Source organism: Fulmarus glacialis, unplaced genomic scaffold (genome assembly GCF_000690835.1).
Source record: "Fulmarus glacialis isolate BGI_N327 unplaced genomic scaffold, ASM69083v1 scaffold28, whole genome shotgun sequence".
NCBI lineage: Eukaryota > Metazoa > Chordata > Aves > Procellariiformes > Procellariidae > Fulmarus > Fulmarus glacialis.
Window position 1 is genome coordinate 15,808 of NW_009228706.1, and position 16,055 is coordinate 31,862.

Below are 16,055 nucleotides of genomic sequence, written 5' to 3' on the forward strand. Positions count from 1 at the left end.
TCGTTTTCTTTTACCTTCAACTGCAGGATTGTTTTGAGAGTGTGGTTTATGGGGGATGCTGGTGTGCATGGACATGAAGCTTTCAGTTTTTTTTGAGAGTTTTGTTTTTGCGTTTTGTTTTTAACTTAAATTTTAAAATGTCTTAGTATTTGGGGATTTAGAGCAGGGAACCAAGTTCAGTATGTTGCCTAATGATGTGCCCTTGACTATCTTCAGGAAAACCTACTCTTAAGACTCAGCAGTTTGTATTTTCCCCTATGGTCGATGGGGATTGCTGGGGTACTTGCAGCAGTGCCCTGGGTGGAATGAGGTGCTCTGCGTTGCCAGGGCGGTGGATGCACTGAGCCTGCTCCAGACTGGTGCTACGGGGGATGAACAGGCCTCTTACAGATAACTGGCCTGAATTACTGGCAGTTGCTGTTGCACTGGAAATGACAAATGTAGAAAAATCAGGCAACATAGATACCTAAGATGACATATGGAAAGCCTAGCAGTGCCAGGGTGTTTTTAATGCTCTTTCTGCCCAGGTGGTGAAGGAAACTAATTGCCTACCTGATGCAAAAAGCATGAGAGGGTATTCATGCTTTCTTGGGAAAAATCATGCTTTGTTGTGATTGTAATAAGGACTCTGTTTTCAACTTCTCTTCTTCCAAAGTCCCCAAAAGTAGGCAGATATACTTGGCATGGGCTAAACTTCTGGTTACTTTTGACCTTGAGGTCACTAGAACAGGAAGGGTAGTTTTCTCTGCAGGTTGCAAGGTTATTCACATAGTATGCTCTGCGTGCTTTACATTGAAAGGAAGGTTTTCTCCCATTTGGGTTTGTTACAACAGGCTTAGTTTATTTCAAGTCCAACCCTATATTGGGGAATTTTTTTTTTTCCAATTTTCAATATCTGTAAAGCACTTTGAAACAATCCAACTGAGTCATTAGTTTTTTCCAGTTTTTAATACTGAAGTGGGATAGGTCATTAAGTTTTTCTGCCCTCCTCTCAGTGCTCTGAGATCACAATAGACTGGACTCTAATTTGATTAGCTGACTAACCAGACTGCTGTTACTCAAAGAAGAAACACCTTCTTGAATCTAGATTGGTGGACATCTCTCAGAAATCAGTTTTCCAGCTAGGAACAAAATTTCCTGATGTATGTTAAAATTTTCTTTGTATGTGCTTTGTTTTAGCGTGAGAGTTAACAATATTGACTTCTTAATTTTGATTTTAATATAGTTTTTCCATTGGAATGTATTCAGTGAGCAAATATAATTTTCAATCTTTGTATCAGAAGTCTAAAGTCTTAGCATGAAGCAGTGACTATGCATATATTTCTAGTTGTATTCTTGGCACACTAACTGAAATAAAAGCACCTCAGTGTTTAGGTACATCTTAATTCAAAGTGCAGGAAATTTGTTGTTTACAAAATCTGTCTGTCAGAATGGATAGGTTGAAGTGCTAGATGATGAATTTAGCTATGAATGTTTGCAAGGTCTGTGGTTAGACTCTGCTGGAATGGCACATTCTTTTTATCAGAAACTGTAAAGTGTAGATCTGAGTAAACTTAAATATCAGGAATACTAATGCAGTGTCTTCTCAGTGTGACAAATGAGCTTTGTTATCCCGACTAGGCTTGTTCAGAGTGGACTCTGGTATCTCTATAGCAAGTGTCACCATGTCTAGGGGAAATGCCTTCACTTTAAAGAGGGAGAAGGGACAGTCCAGAAGAAACATGAGGCACAATTTCAACTTGTGGCTTGTAAATTCAATTCCTATAAAATACTTAAATTCTGAATTTAAGAACAGAATAGTTTTTGAGTATTACCACAGTTGATACACTTAAACAAAAGAACCTGCTAAAAACCTACAGGAATCTGGATTCACTGTTCAGAACTCCTTTGAACCTTTTCTGAAGTTGAAAATTAAAAAATAAAAACAAAAAAAACAAACCAGAAAACAACAACAAAAAACCCCCGACCATCCAACCAACCCCCCTCCCAAAACCCTACAGCCCAAAGCCTAATTTGCTTAGGAGACAGGCACAAAATTCCTTCCTTTGAATGGGATGTATTTGTGCTTTAGGTTTTTTCATGTATTTTTCCCTACCTTCAAGAATCTTCAGTGTTGACGGTATTACGTTGTACTTCAGAAGATTCAACAGCAGTCTTTCTCTTCTGTCCTTATGGTTGTTTTGCTGTGGATACAATTGCCAAATAAAGCTGCTTTTGGAGCTTTGCTCCGAAAAGTTTTGCTTTCAATATGAGCCAATAGACAATAATTAGCAAAAGATATTTAAGCATAATGTATTGTGCAGCACTTCTAGCCTGTCCTTAAGATTACAAAATCTGAATCATATTTTTATGTCAATCTAGCTTTTTGCATGGCAGCTCAGAATACTGTTGATGCTAGAATGAAGTTCATATTTGTGTCCTTTTTTCAAGTTTTCATTAACTTTTCAGATTTCTATAAGTGATATTTTTGTATAGTGCAGACTTCAAATTCTTCAGCTGATTTTCCTAAAGATATGGTGCAGATATTGATCAATGGAATAAAGTTATTGAACAATTAGGAACGCCATCAGCAGACTTCATGAAGAAACTACAGCCTACAGTGAGGAATTATGTAGAAAATAGGCCAAAATATCCTGGTATTAAATTTGAAGAACTCTTCCCAGACTGGATATTTCCATCAGAATCTGATCGCGACAAGTTAAAAAGTAAGGCGAGGTTTTTTTTCCTCTATTTTTTTTTTAAGACATTAATTTAAAATGTCTGCAATACTTAATTAAAAAACCTAATATAAAATGTTTATTGCAATACATGTCAACATTAGAAGCTCCGTACCTTCTGTTTCTTTCATTTATGACACGTCCTGAAATCTTAGTAGTAGTCATTAGATACAGAACTATTTCTCTGTTCCCAGTATTCTGTTTAATTCTCTTAATTCTAATCCATTGAATAGCATCTGTCATTTAAATGTTAGGGTGTGACCTCATTCTTAAAAAAAAAAAAAAAAAAAAAAGGAGCTGTATAGCAAAGCTTGGATTTCTAGGCCCGTTTTTACAGTGTATGTTAGAAATCTGTTAGTGTATGTCCTATGTTCCGGGTATTCATTTTCTGTATCAGACGTTAAACTCTACAGCTCTTTCACATGCATGTTCTTTTCGTTTTTACTTTCTAGCCAGCCAAGCTAGAGATTTATTATCAAAAATGCTTGTGGTAGATCCAGACAAGAGAATTTCTGTAGATGAAGCCTTACGTCATCCTTATATTACTGTCTGGTATGATCCAGCTGAAGCAGAAGCTGTAAGTTTGCATTTAAAATAAATTTTAAGATATCAGTTTAATAACTTTAAAGAATACCTTTCATTTTAGTCAAGAGCATGCTTTGAACTCATTCTTTGGCTAGCAGAAGTCATACCACATGAAGCCTTCAGGTCAACATTAGGGGCAGAATCACCTGAAGAACAGCTGCTGGAGTGGAGTTGATATTTTTGAAAGTGGTCGCTGATAGTTCCCTTTACTTTACAGAAGGAGTTGCCCATGTGGTGGTAATCTAGGGCTTTTTTAAAGGGGGACTTTCTCTAAGGCCCCATAAAGCCTTACAATGAGTTTAATTTTCGTTGATGCTTTTAAACAGCCTTTCAGTGGGAGCTAGTACTTAAAAGCAAATTCTGGAGTTTTAAAATGAATGTGACTGAGGTATATGGGGAATAGACTGCCAAAGATGAAGGTAAAAAAATGCTAAAAAAGTTGTCATTTTTAGATTATTTTTTTTTTTAGTTATGATTGGTTGTTTTAACCTGATGTAGTAGATACAATATAGACTTTCTTTTCCTCGTAGCCTCCACCTCAAATCTATGATGCACAATTGGAAGAAAGAGAACATGCAATTGAAGAATGGAAAGGTAAAAAGTGAGCATGACAAATGACATTTATTGTAATAACTTGTATTATTAATGCGTGGCTCACAATACATGTGTGCTGGATTGTGTAACTAACTGACTGGAACCCACTATTCCCATTATGCAGTACTACTTGTGGCAATATGAAAAGAAATCAGTAATTGAAAAATGTTCTATTTGGAGTGAATATATACGTACATGTGTATATGTACATATATATACATGTAACATTCTGAAGTCTGTTCAACAAAATGCTGCAGTTTTCTTTTTTTTCCTTCCATTCCTCTGAATATTTTGTTATTCTTAAGTGTTTGTAATCTCAATGGTTTTTTTCTTGATAGAAAATTCTGTGAAAGAGAAACATGTGCCTCTTCTCAGTGTGTGTTATTTAAGCCATATCTCTTGACAATATTTACTACTGCATTTGTTCTAGAGGTCTTAAATAGTAGAAGAACGTTTTGGTGGGTGATGTTTTTTTTTCCTCTCATCATTTCTTATTCATTGACCCAAATAGGTTAAACTATTGACTTACACAAAAGAATAAACAGCATTGTGGTATTGAAATCAATTACATCTTATAATTCTAGTCAAAAACATTAAGTGGTGAGACAGTTCAGATTTTACACATTTACCATCAGAGGACCAGGGGTGATAGACATCTTTGCTTAGTACTTTGGAAGTCGCTTGTTTTTTGTAAAATAGCTTTATAAATTTCAGGTGTTGATTCTGGTTTATATATATTTTCTTTAGGGCATGTCTGCACAGGTACACTTCAAATTATTTTGGATTAATGCAAGGTGGAAAATTAAAATGGATCAGTTAGATCTAATTGAATCCATTTGTAAATGTTGTTACTCAATTAAAGAGGTCTTAATCTGTTTAAATATTATTACTCTTAGTTAGACTATGGGTACATACACAAGCTACTGTGAGTTAACTGAAAGTATAACTTAGTGTACCTGATGCTCTGCAGCAGTAATAATCCTTTCGCTCTAGAAGGGGCCGAGGTAAGCCATCTTGTATGAACCATACTATAGACGTATCAAACAGAATAATGGATGCTCCTTTAAAGTTACAGCTTTGATTTCGTTGGCTTTTTTGGTTCTTGTTCAGGTGCCTGTATCCTCAATTGTCCTTGATTATTAAATGAGGGCTTTAATGCAATGTTTTAATTATTTGTTTAACCTACTTCAGAATTTCCAGACTTTCCTCAATGTATCCATGGAGATTGTTCTTTAAGAATAAAGACATTTTTGTATGGTTTTGCTAGCAAAGTAAAATTTCCATGGGGGTTATCCACGTGTTTTTTTTAATCCAAATCTGATTTTTTTTTTTTACAGTTAATGCATCATAGGGATACATAAAGTTTTGGGATGGGTTGGTTGTTATTTTTAAATGGACAGCTATTTATAAAATATGTTGATTTTGGTACCTGCTTGGTGTCTTTCTGTGATGCATAAAGAAAATCCGTAGAATTCTCTAATCATTGCCATAGGCCTTTAAAAAAACAAAAACAAAAAAACCCCCAAAACCCAAAACCAACCAAACAAAAAAAAAACCACCCCAAAAAAAGAAACGAACAAAAAAAACCCAAACAAAAACCCCACAACCTATACAGGTGTACTTCCAGACTGACCCTTAACCATTTCCTTGTACCTTTACACATATGTAAATTGTATACAAATCCTCTGTGATCTCACAATGTTTTTTCTGTCTCTTTTCTCATTCCTCCACCCTTCTCCCATAAGAATTAATATACAAAGAAGTAATGGATTGGGAAGAAAGGAGCAAGAATGGTGTGGTAAAAGATCAGCCCTCAGGTTAGTCATTGTTTAAGTAGTTCTCCTGTAACTGTGATACATAGCGCTGATCTGTTGCACAAGTGAATGAAGAAATCCTGCACAAGTGCTGGAGAAATCCAGGTAGGCAAAAGTTCTGTTGTTCAAGACCCTTGATTCTGATCAGCCTTTGGAGATCCATGTGCAGTGGTTTTTCATTATTATGAAGTAAGTTGTACGAAAACTTAAGTCTTGTGTGTCCCAACACCCTGAGCTGCTTTCTTCCCAAAGGGCTCAGGCATCAAATGAAATAATCGATACCATGTTACATCAGTTGTTGCATAGATATCTTTTATGCTGAATGCTTATTCTGAGGCTCTGCGTGAATGAGTTCCTTTCATGCAGGGCTAAACATTGTTAGGGCTCCTTGTTTTAAAGTAGTTAATAGTGCAAAGTATTTATGCCCATGATTGAATCCCTGATGTTTGCTGCTGTTCTCTTGATTCAGTAATTGGAATATTGTACTGTCTCTTATTAACTATTAGATTTCTTGATACTCAGGTCACTATTCACATTATACATTGCTTTTTTTTTTTCCTTTTCTTCTTCTCCTTCCTCCCCAGCGAGGGAGAAAAATAAAAATCTCTTAATGTTCACCTTGAGTTTTGGGTGCTAGGGAACTTGGTCCTTGCTTTTCTACTGTTTATTAATTTCCTAAGGATTTCTCTGGGGAAAGTGATGCTCAGAGCCTAGAAGTATGGTTATTTGTACCTGTAATATTGTCTTGCCTCAGATTTTATTATGTTTGGTTTACTTAGCACAGATGCAGCAGTGAATAGCAACACCAGTCCTTCCCAGTCATCATCTATCAATGACATTTCATCCATGTCAACAGAGCAAACATTGGCCTCAGATACAGACAGCAGCCTCGATGCCTTGACAGGACCCCTTGAAGGATGTCGATGATCAGCCAGGATTGCAGACTTGACTTTGGAAAAGAACTCTTGCTTCCATTGGGCCTGAATTGCTTGTAAGTTAATGGAACCAAGTAGAAAAACTCCATGTTCTGCATGTTCTGCTAAAGTAATGCCTGGTTTTTTTTTTTTTACTCAGTTGTTATGAAATTGCCTGCTTAATGTTGTAGAATGAAAGCAAATCAATGTCTAAAGAACAAAAAAACTTAAATTTAGACACTATTACAGGCTTTTCTTTGTTTCAGCCTATTTCAGGTGAGCAGTTATAATAGACTTTTAGCCAATAATGCCTCTTAAGTGGGTTCATGAATCTTCAGTCCCAACTAGCAGGCTTCTGTGACACAATGTTTGTTTACATTTTAGTACAGTATTGCTCATTAGTAGGTTTTTTGAATGTATAGTCTCTATGAAGTTTGTTTTAACGTGTGACTGTGGCAGTTTGCTTTATTTAACGACTGGAGTGTTGTATTTAAGTGTGAACTCACACATTGAACGCTCTCAGTACTATGTTTAAAGGGCAGTTATTCTTCCACATAGCACTTTTATTGAGCCCTTTCTATCTTTCCAACAATTCTGTCTTATCTTCTTGTAGAAGAGGTAAACGTGAAGTTTAAAGAATATAGCCATTACTTTGTATTTCACCTATGTGTGTCTAGCTTTTTCAGTTTTTTAAACATGGATGGAAGATACAGTGGCTTAATTAAATCTTAAGGAAGGATGAGTGACTTATCTGTGAAGCAGTGCTTGCTTAGGAGAGGAAAGAGGGCTAAGATGTTCTGTATTTTCTAGCTTGTGATACCGGTCCTTTAACAAAAACAAACAGAAAAGGAAATTATGTCCGTGATGCTCTTCATTCACTGCAAACTCTGATAAAAAGACAGATGAATGGGAGAGACTTGCAGCCTCAAAAAGAGCTGCATAAATGTTTTCCATTTTTTTCTGGGTCCATTTTATCCAGCGAGTAATTAAAGGAATAAAAATACAGTAGCTTTGAGTCACTTTAAGTATTTAGTTAACAAAGCTTAGCTCTATTCCCGCATTAGGAAAACCTCTCTATCTGTACTGGGGGAGGAAAACATATTTAATACATATTTTCTAAATACAGTGTCAGAGAAGAGGAGGAGATTATTTGCTGTTTCAATGCAGGCTTATCAATACAGTTTTCAGAATCAGGTAATACAAACATTGCCTGTTACATTGCACAATATGTTGAATTAGAAAATGCGTTTGCAGTAGAGTAGGGCTTAAATTGCTTTATACTACACACTTGTGAATTTGTGCACGTTCACTCTAGAGTGCACGGGTGTGAAATTTTGCTAAAGGATCTTGTGTGTGCATGCGTGTGAGATTAAACTATATAATTATAAGAGTAATACAGATGTACAAGATGAGGTAAAACACCACTTTCTTAAAGGCACTATATTTAACTGTTGATCCAGATACTCTTGACTTGAGTATATAAATAGAACTTACAAAATAAACTGGCACAGTGAGCCACTGCATTACTGACATACTTCTCTGGTAAAAGAAAATTGTCCATTGTTTCTGACCTTACGATTTGAAAAGCAGCAATTGCTCTTTTTGCAAACACTGCATTTGTATTAAAATTGTACCCCTTTTTAATAGCTGAATGTGCTGTAGCAAAAATATTAAGGTTTCACTGTCCCGGAAGGTTAAAAAAAAATTAAAAAATTAACAAAGTACTTAACATGTTAACTTCAGATTGTCACCTGGAATCTTGGACTTTTAAAATTCTGTTTAATTGAATTGCAGGATATTGGGGCTTGGGTTTTTTCGTGTTGTTTGGTTTTAAACCTATGGATGCCTTAGTTTATCTTTGGATACTGATGGTATATGTGAATTATTTTTAGTGCATTTTTTGTCACTGGAAAAAACATTTAAAAATACCTATTTACCGCATAGCAGAACAGTACAGGTTGCTGTTCTTTTGCATTTTTTTTAATCCTTGTTATCTGTGTAAGTTAAAAATACTGAAGACACCTATTCAAAATGAACATTAGTGATTCACTATGGAAGTAATCTACTGGATTTAATTTTGCAAGATTTTTATCTTTTTCAACTGAAGTTGCACTGTGCTATGTTCATTTTAACAGTTACTGCTTTAGAAGACTTAACACAACAAAGATTTTTTTTCATGTGTTTTGGATATTCACAGAGTTGAATTTTTCCTATTGGACTTGGGCTGCTCAGAACAAGGAGGGGTTGGACCAGATGACCTCCAGGTCTCTTCCAACCTAAATTATTCTGTGATTCAAATTGTCTTTTAATGTTTTTTAACACAACTGCCCTATCTCCATGATTTGAACTGGTATCTGACCTTCTCCTAGTACATACTGTTAGCTTGAATATGTGCTCTTGGAACAAAAAAAAACCCCGAGATAACTGAGCTTGTTTGTAGATCTTGGTTTTTTTTTTTTAATGTCTTCTTGCTATGGCATACATTGAAGCTTCAAAATTTTACAGAAATGTTGCTGCCTTCAGAGCATGCATGAAACGTCTGTGAATATCCAGTATAATTCAAAACCAAGTTGCTAATAACCTGAATGAACATTGATCTCAAGAAGGCACATATGCAGATTATATTCAGAAAAACGCATGCAGAATAGATGCATGCTAAAGTTCCCATACTATATAGACTATAAATGCACTGCATGCAGATTGTATACATATAGTTGTATTCCTGACTGCAGATTTAAGTTCAGTGCCATGTTTGTGAAATGGTCGTCAATGCCGTGAGAACCTCATCATTGATGGAAAACAAAATGCACGTGTAACTTGACAGGGTTTTAAAAGTTTAGAGAGTTTGTTGTGCAATATAATCACTTTTATTCCTAGTACTAAAATCATGTATGTAAAGTGATGCAATTGACCATTTTTTTGCACTTTGGCATTTATAAATATTTATATGTATTTAAAGATTAAGCATATGTGAGTGTGTGTATACATAATATATATTAAGAAACCTGCTCAGTTTTGTAAACATGAATGTTACTTTTCTTTGGGAGACTTTGTATAGTGTTAACACTACTGCGGTATACATAAACAATTTATGAAATATGACTAAAAATAAGTGGTGGTCAACATAGATACAATCTGCAATCTTAACTGCTCACCTGAAAAAAGAGAGGAATCTATGGCTATCAATCAGATAATTTACCAGAAACATTATGTTAAATATATGAACACTGAGTAGCTGAATGGCATTGCAGAAATGGAGTATGTTTTAAACAGTTCATTTCATCTGTGCTCATATCATTTTTCCTCAAAAAAAAACCCTTAGAAAGGGAAGCTTGGCCTTTTGAAATCTGGATAATCAGCCTGTAAGTGTGCTTTGAGGAAATACTGTGGTATGACAAGTCTAGTCTTTTATTGAAAAAGACGAGAAATGAATGTCAAAATTAAGGCTTTGTCTGCATGGATCATACAAAATAAACTAGTTTAATGACTGGAAACTAGTGTCTGCTAACAGCCTTTGAAGTTTTGTAATGTTTCCAGTAAGGCTTTGCATTTCTTTGTCAAAATAATGAAAATTAAACTGAACCTTAACTAGAAATTAACTAGTTGGTTGGTAAGTTTCAAAAACTGTTAGGAACCAGAGGGCTCTTGAGGTTTTCTTTGTCTTTTTAAAGTCCTAACAGAGCATATGTGTTTGTTCAAAGTTAATTAAAAAAAAAAAAAACCCCAACTGATTCCAAATGCTTAATTTTTCTTTCCTAAAGGAAGGACCTTAAATGCTAAATCAGTTTCCTTTTTAGATCTGATTGTATTTGGCTTAAAATTATAATTTTATGAATGAAGTAGGATTTAGACATTCAAAAACAGCTGACGTACAGAGTCTCCAAGAACTGAGTGAATGAACCTTTTTTTTTTTTTGGCAGAAGTGCAGTCCTCTAGTTTGGTGTGCGCTGGAAGTTCAGATGTTAAAGTGCAGACAAATCTTTACTGAACATAATGCTGTTTTGGAGTACGGGTTCAGTCTTGCAGCAATACAGTTTGTGTGGAGTGTTTCATTTGAATTGTGACACTTGAAATGGAAGTACTTTAAGCGTGTAGGGGGGTAAATGCTGAACAGCCTTTGTCTGTATATTCTACATATATCATATGGATTCTATCAGGGCTTGATGCTAAACTTAGTGATACCATATACTGGGAACCAAATTCTTTCCTGGGATGTGTATTGTGTAATTCCTGCTCAAAACTGGTTTTGATCCAGGGACACCTGCACCCAGATGCAGAATTTGGACTTGAGTTCCTATAGATGAATCTAGTAACTTCTTTGCTTTTCCAGAGTGTCTTTGATTATTTTTTTTAACATGTTGAAATATGACAGAAAAATGTATTCTGGCACATTATTTTACCTATATTTTATATTGTCTATTACATGAGTGATAGTGATGTTCTAAAAGCTTATTACACAACTTACCAAATCAGTTTTATTTTTTGCCCGCTCTGCATGCTAAAAATGTCTGGAGCTAAACTAATGTTTTAGGTAAACCATCTTTTCTCATATTAGTGTTGGAGGAAAGTGGAGAGATAACCATCGTTTCTGTTTGTGTTCTATAAAATGACTATTTTTGTAGCTAAAATTTTAGTTGTTGGATTTCAATCCCACAGTGTTGCTTTGTGGATATAAATTTACCTGGGTCCGCTATTTCAAACAGTATATGTATAACAAGTCCAGTATAAAATTAAACCAATAAAATGCACTCTTCTGCAATTTATTATTGAAAATACGGCAAATTATTTTGGTCCAAGAATTCAAAACAAAATACAGAAAATGCATTTAACTATTTAAGTTTTTATTCCTTGATGCTGCTGCTTATTTTTTGAAAAGGTGCTTGCAGTTTTGCACAAAAGAAATCAACTTTATTAATTGCTGGGTTTGAAGCACTTTAGGATTCTTCTAAATACAACCAGTATATGGTTTAAAAAGGAATGACAGAAAAAAATGTTTAATGTGTTTAAATTTTGGTTGCAGTCTTTGCTATTCTGATAGATTTGATCAGCATGTTCCTTTAAATATAAACCTGTTTTCAGAGATTTTAAATTAGAAATTTTTTTATGGGCTGAAATTTAACACATAGTAAGAAACATCTCGTACTCAAATGCCTGTAGGGTGACTTGAATAGCAGTGTGACTACCTGGCCGTTATTATATAAAGGTACAACAAAGATACCACGGTGTTTGTTCTTATAGCAAGATCAGCTAGCTATGAGCACTGGGATTCTTTTTCTTAAACAAAAAACTTTTTATTAACTTTTGGCCACACATCATGAGGTAGTTGTATATGTTATGGTAAGGCCAGAACATCTGCTTATTGGGACTCCGCTGCAATAGGTGCTCTACGAATACCACGGGAAGACGCTGTCCCTGCTCTAAAATACTAGTCCGAAACCCGGATACTTTCTCGGGTGTACTTGAGCAAGTACATGGGTATTTGTTTCCCAGGCTGGGTCTGTAGCTCAGCACTCCATAGTTTCTTAGGGTGACAAAAGCAGTGGAGAAGATAGTTGGGTAAGAACAACATTTTATGTTCACTACCTGAAACGGCAGTCATATTTGTTACTGATTACAAAGCTAATTTAATACCCGTGAGCATATGCTATCGTATTGTCTTCTAAAGGGGAAAAACTTTTTTGAAAAACCAAGTGTGTCACTAGCTTTTCTATGAATTCAGATGCTTAAATTGGTGCTAATTTTTTAAAAGAAAATGTAACAGATGGTTAGCAGTGTATTTGTCTGTTTTTGATACCTATATTTTCTTAAATGGTGGCAAGCCAAACTTTATAAAATGACTAATGTGCATTTTCAGCTTCATCAGATTCCCAGATTTTCCTGAAGTAAAATGTTTAAACTTCCATGGTAGTTACTGCTTCTTTGGAGCTATTGCTTTCAGGTGTTTTATACGCTAATAAAATGAACACAATTAGAAAAGATAGCAATGTGTAACTATCCCTTTCTTTAAGTTACATGACATGTTGGGTTCCCCAGGTGGTTTTAGCAGTTTAGTGTAATCAATATACCTAATTAAGAGCAAATCACAGATACTTGTGTGATCACTCAGTGAAGCCTTACCTGGTCATTAACATAATTTATAAAGATTATACAAATTTTCATCTGTTTTAGAGAGGAATAAAAAATAGAAATAATTAACTGTTTTTGTACAAATTCAAATGTTAATTCCAGATAATATATTCTATAGTGTACTCCAGAACACATGCTGTTAAAGAGTATAATAGGCTCCTTGGGTGATTTGTTATGAAATGCAGTTTTATCTAACGACTCAAAATAAACCCCTTCCAAAAATTCTTTGAGAATTTCGTTTGAAATGCCTTCAAGTTTTAACTCCCTTCAGAATGCTTTGTATGTCTTGTTTTGGCCCTCTTTCCCACCTTCTGTTTACCAAATGTCACAAAAAGTAGCATCAAGCCCTATCACTTGTTACAGTATTCTGATTTTATGGCCTTAATATTAGTTATAGTATGGTATATAATTTCAGAAGAACGATGTGCTTTGAAGTCTAATTCTATAGATATATGTGGCCTCTTCTGCCTATGAAATTAGGCTTTGATTGTCATATCTCATTCTTGATGCTTGTGCAATAGGAACATGTTCCTTTCAATGCAGTGGCTATTTTGTCTGTTGCTGGACTTTGTTTTCAGGATGACTAGAAAGTTTTTTGGGTTTTTTAATGGACAATGGTTACGCTTCCTTGGGTTTTTTTGATTGATTTTCTTTAAGGAAACTAGAATTTCATAAGGAAAATTGTCAATAGCTAGTTTTGAAGTTCTCATTAAAGCCTCGTTCTGAAGCTTTTTGGTTTTTTCCTCCAAAAACCTTATCGTAAACCAGTACTAAAGCCACTGTAAAATTACAAATAAATATGTATACTTAAAAGATTTGAGCAGTCTGTCTTATTTACTGTAGCAATGTTTTCTTTTTCATGATTCTTCCTGTGTTGAAATGGAATGTTTTATGTAACCAAAATGATGTATGCTCTTAGTTGTCTTAAAACATAAAGTTTCAGTTACCACTTTAGCTTCCAGTTAACCAAAAAGTAAGTATTGGTATGAAAAACGAATGAAGAACAGCTTTAAGAGATTGGTTGGAGCTGCTTTCTCCTGATCAGCTGGAACATTTGGACGCATTAACAGCACTTGGTTTTACTGCCAAGTGTACTTTGAAATTTGTTTGGTTTTTTAAACTGCAGAAGCTTGCGTGGTAATACTGACAGATCTGTATTCCCATCCATGTGCCTCAACAGTATCATAATCAGATTGTCAGACTTCCTTGCAAGTTTCAGGTAAGGTACTGGCTCATATATGTACATATATAAAAGGACTTGGGAAGAATTTTCTCTTCACCTTGTGCTCAAACAATGTTGTGTTTCATTTTGTTCTCACTGAACAAGACAGAGGTGCAGCTAACTTGAAAAAATAGTTCCATTGTACTTATTTTCAGGAAGAGGTAAGTATTCTTGCAGAGATAGTGATGAAGTTTCCAGGCACTTTGCAAATCTGTCTGCCCTAACTCCAGGGAAGGTGAAGTAAAACTTAACTGCTACTTTGATCTAACTGCTTTTAGTGAAGGTTTTCTAATATTAAAGGAAGGGTTAACATAGCTGCCTTTCTAGATGCAGGGCTAGGGCTCTCAGCCAGACTTTGGCGTTGTAAAAGCTTCACCTATGACAATCTGAAGTAATTTTTACAGCGATGTTGCTATTTCTTGTGTGGAGAACTTGAAGTTTTATCTCTTCTCTGCAGGGTATGGCCACAGAGTATCTGGATAAAGCAGGGATGGCCAGTAGATCCCGAAGCTCCCCTGTATTTGATGATAGGAAGTTTTTCAGGTTGCTTCTTCAGCTAGAGGAAGATCTAATTCGTTAAAGAGAGAACAAAAAAAAAAAAAAGCAGAATGATGATGTGTGTGCAGGGAAGTGCTTTACAAAACATTACCCAAGTACATTCCTTGCCTTCTGCCATACCTTTTCTTTATATTTCCTGCAAGTTCTTGAAGTTGGCAGGACAGTTCTAGAAAGGTAAGGAAGGAGGGAACTAATTAAACAAGACCCAAATAATTTTTGAGGAAAGTGGGACTTCAGAGGTGGTTTTTCATAGTAATGAGGTCTTAGAAGATTAAAAAAAAAAAAGTGGAGAAAAGGAACAAGAACGTAGGTACTGCTGGGTTCATGATTACTTGTTGTGAAGGTAAGGCTGCAAACAAACAAGTTACGGTTCAACGATGCACTCGTGGAGACCAGGCAATGTATGGAAGGGGTTGGCCGGTGTGCACTTATGACTAACGGGCCTGCAGCATTGCCCTGGGCATGGAATAGGGCAGGGCTGCTTCACTCCGTGAACCGTGTGGGGTAAGACTCTTTTTGATTCGGTCATATTTGATCTTAAAACAAGCTGCTTGCTCTTCTCTGGGGAAGAATAAAAACATCTGTGTGGTTTCTGCTTACACATCATGAGCTGTTTCAGTGAGACACCGAGTTATCAAGTAGATGGTCACTTACATTTAATCTTGCTGAAGAGCAAATAATGAACCACATGTTTTTCTCATATAAAGTATAATTTTAAATTCGGTACAGGTTTAAGTATACAGATGCCATTGTTCATGTTAAAGTTCTTCTGCAGTGGGTTAAAAGAACAGCGGTTATTGATCTTTAACTGTGTGTCATTAATGCTGGTATCAGAATAGTTAACACATTTCTCGTGTGGAGAGAGGTAGCTCTGAAGGTGTGAGTGAGGGGGCCTGCCAGTGATGTTCTTAAGACTAATGTGTTCTTACGGGAGTCCTGTCGGGAGGCTAATTGTAATCCAGAGGAGCAAATGGCTTTGTGAGAGTCCTCCTCCTCCATGAATGAATGTCCCGTCAGTGAGAGGACAGGAACCGCACAACAGCTCTGGATCCCAGGCACCGGGCCACCTGAGAGGGCTGGTGGGCAGCGGGAGATGCAAGTGGGTTGTCTCATTGTTTCTCTGTATTTGTCTCTAACTGAAACAGCTGACTCTGGGATGCAGGTATGAGCTCAGCACTCTTTTAAAGCCGATGTAATACCTGTGGGACCTCTGGGGTGGCTGGTAAAACGCCCTCCAGCAAGCATGACATCCCTTGATTAAAACCACTCAGCCGCTTAGGCGTTCAGTGCAGCCGTACAAGGCTCAGGGCTGGCCAGACCACACCGGGCACCTCCCCGCATGCCGCCTGGGCTGGCGGGGGAGTCGGCGGTGCAAAGCGTCTGAAAGATTTTTCCAGTGGTAAGAGGAAGCAGCCCTGGCATCGGCAGGGTGGTGCAGAGCTCCTGGCGTTCAGGGATCCCAACGAGCTGCCATCGACCGCTCACTTTATAATTGACAGCCTAGTTTTTACTGTTGGGTTTCTTA

At 36.2% G+C, this 16,055-nt stretch overlaps 1 protein-coding gene across 3 annotated transcripts in view; it reads left to right on the plus strand.

Annotated features, from left to right (window-relative positions):
* The window catches only part of MAPK9 (mitogen-activated protein kinase 9), an 18,676-nt gene extending 11,826 nt beyond the window's left edge, over positions 1-6,850 (plus strand). For 2 of the 3 annotated variants that reach the window (XM_009583539.1, XM_009583541.1), the window contains exons 7-11: positions 2,523-2,705; positions 3,170-3,294; positions 3,833-3,896; positions 5,642-5,713; positions 6,495-6,850. In XM_009583539.1, coding sequence (XP_009581834.1) covers positions 2,523-2,705; positions 3,170-3,294; positions 3,833-3,896; positions 5,642-5,713; positions 6,495-6,637 — 587 coding nt within the window. In that variant the 3' untranslated portion in view covers positions 6,638-6,850. Of the gene's footprint in view, positions 1-2,522; positions 2,706-3,169; positions 3,295-3,832; positions 3,897-5,641; positions 5,714-6,489 lie in introns of all 3 variants that reach the window. The other variant, XM_009583542.1, reaches the window with a different exon arrangement.
* Positions 6,851-16,055: the final 9,205 nt, after the last annotated feature.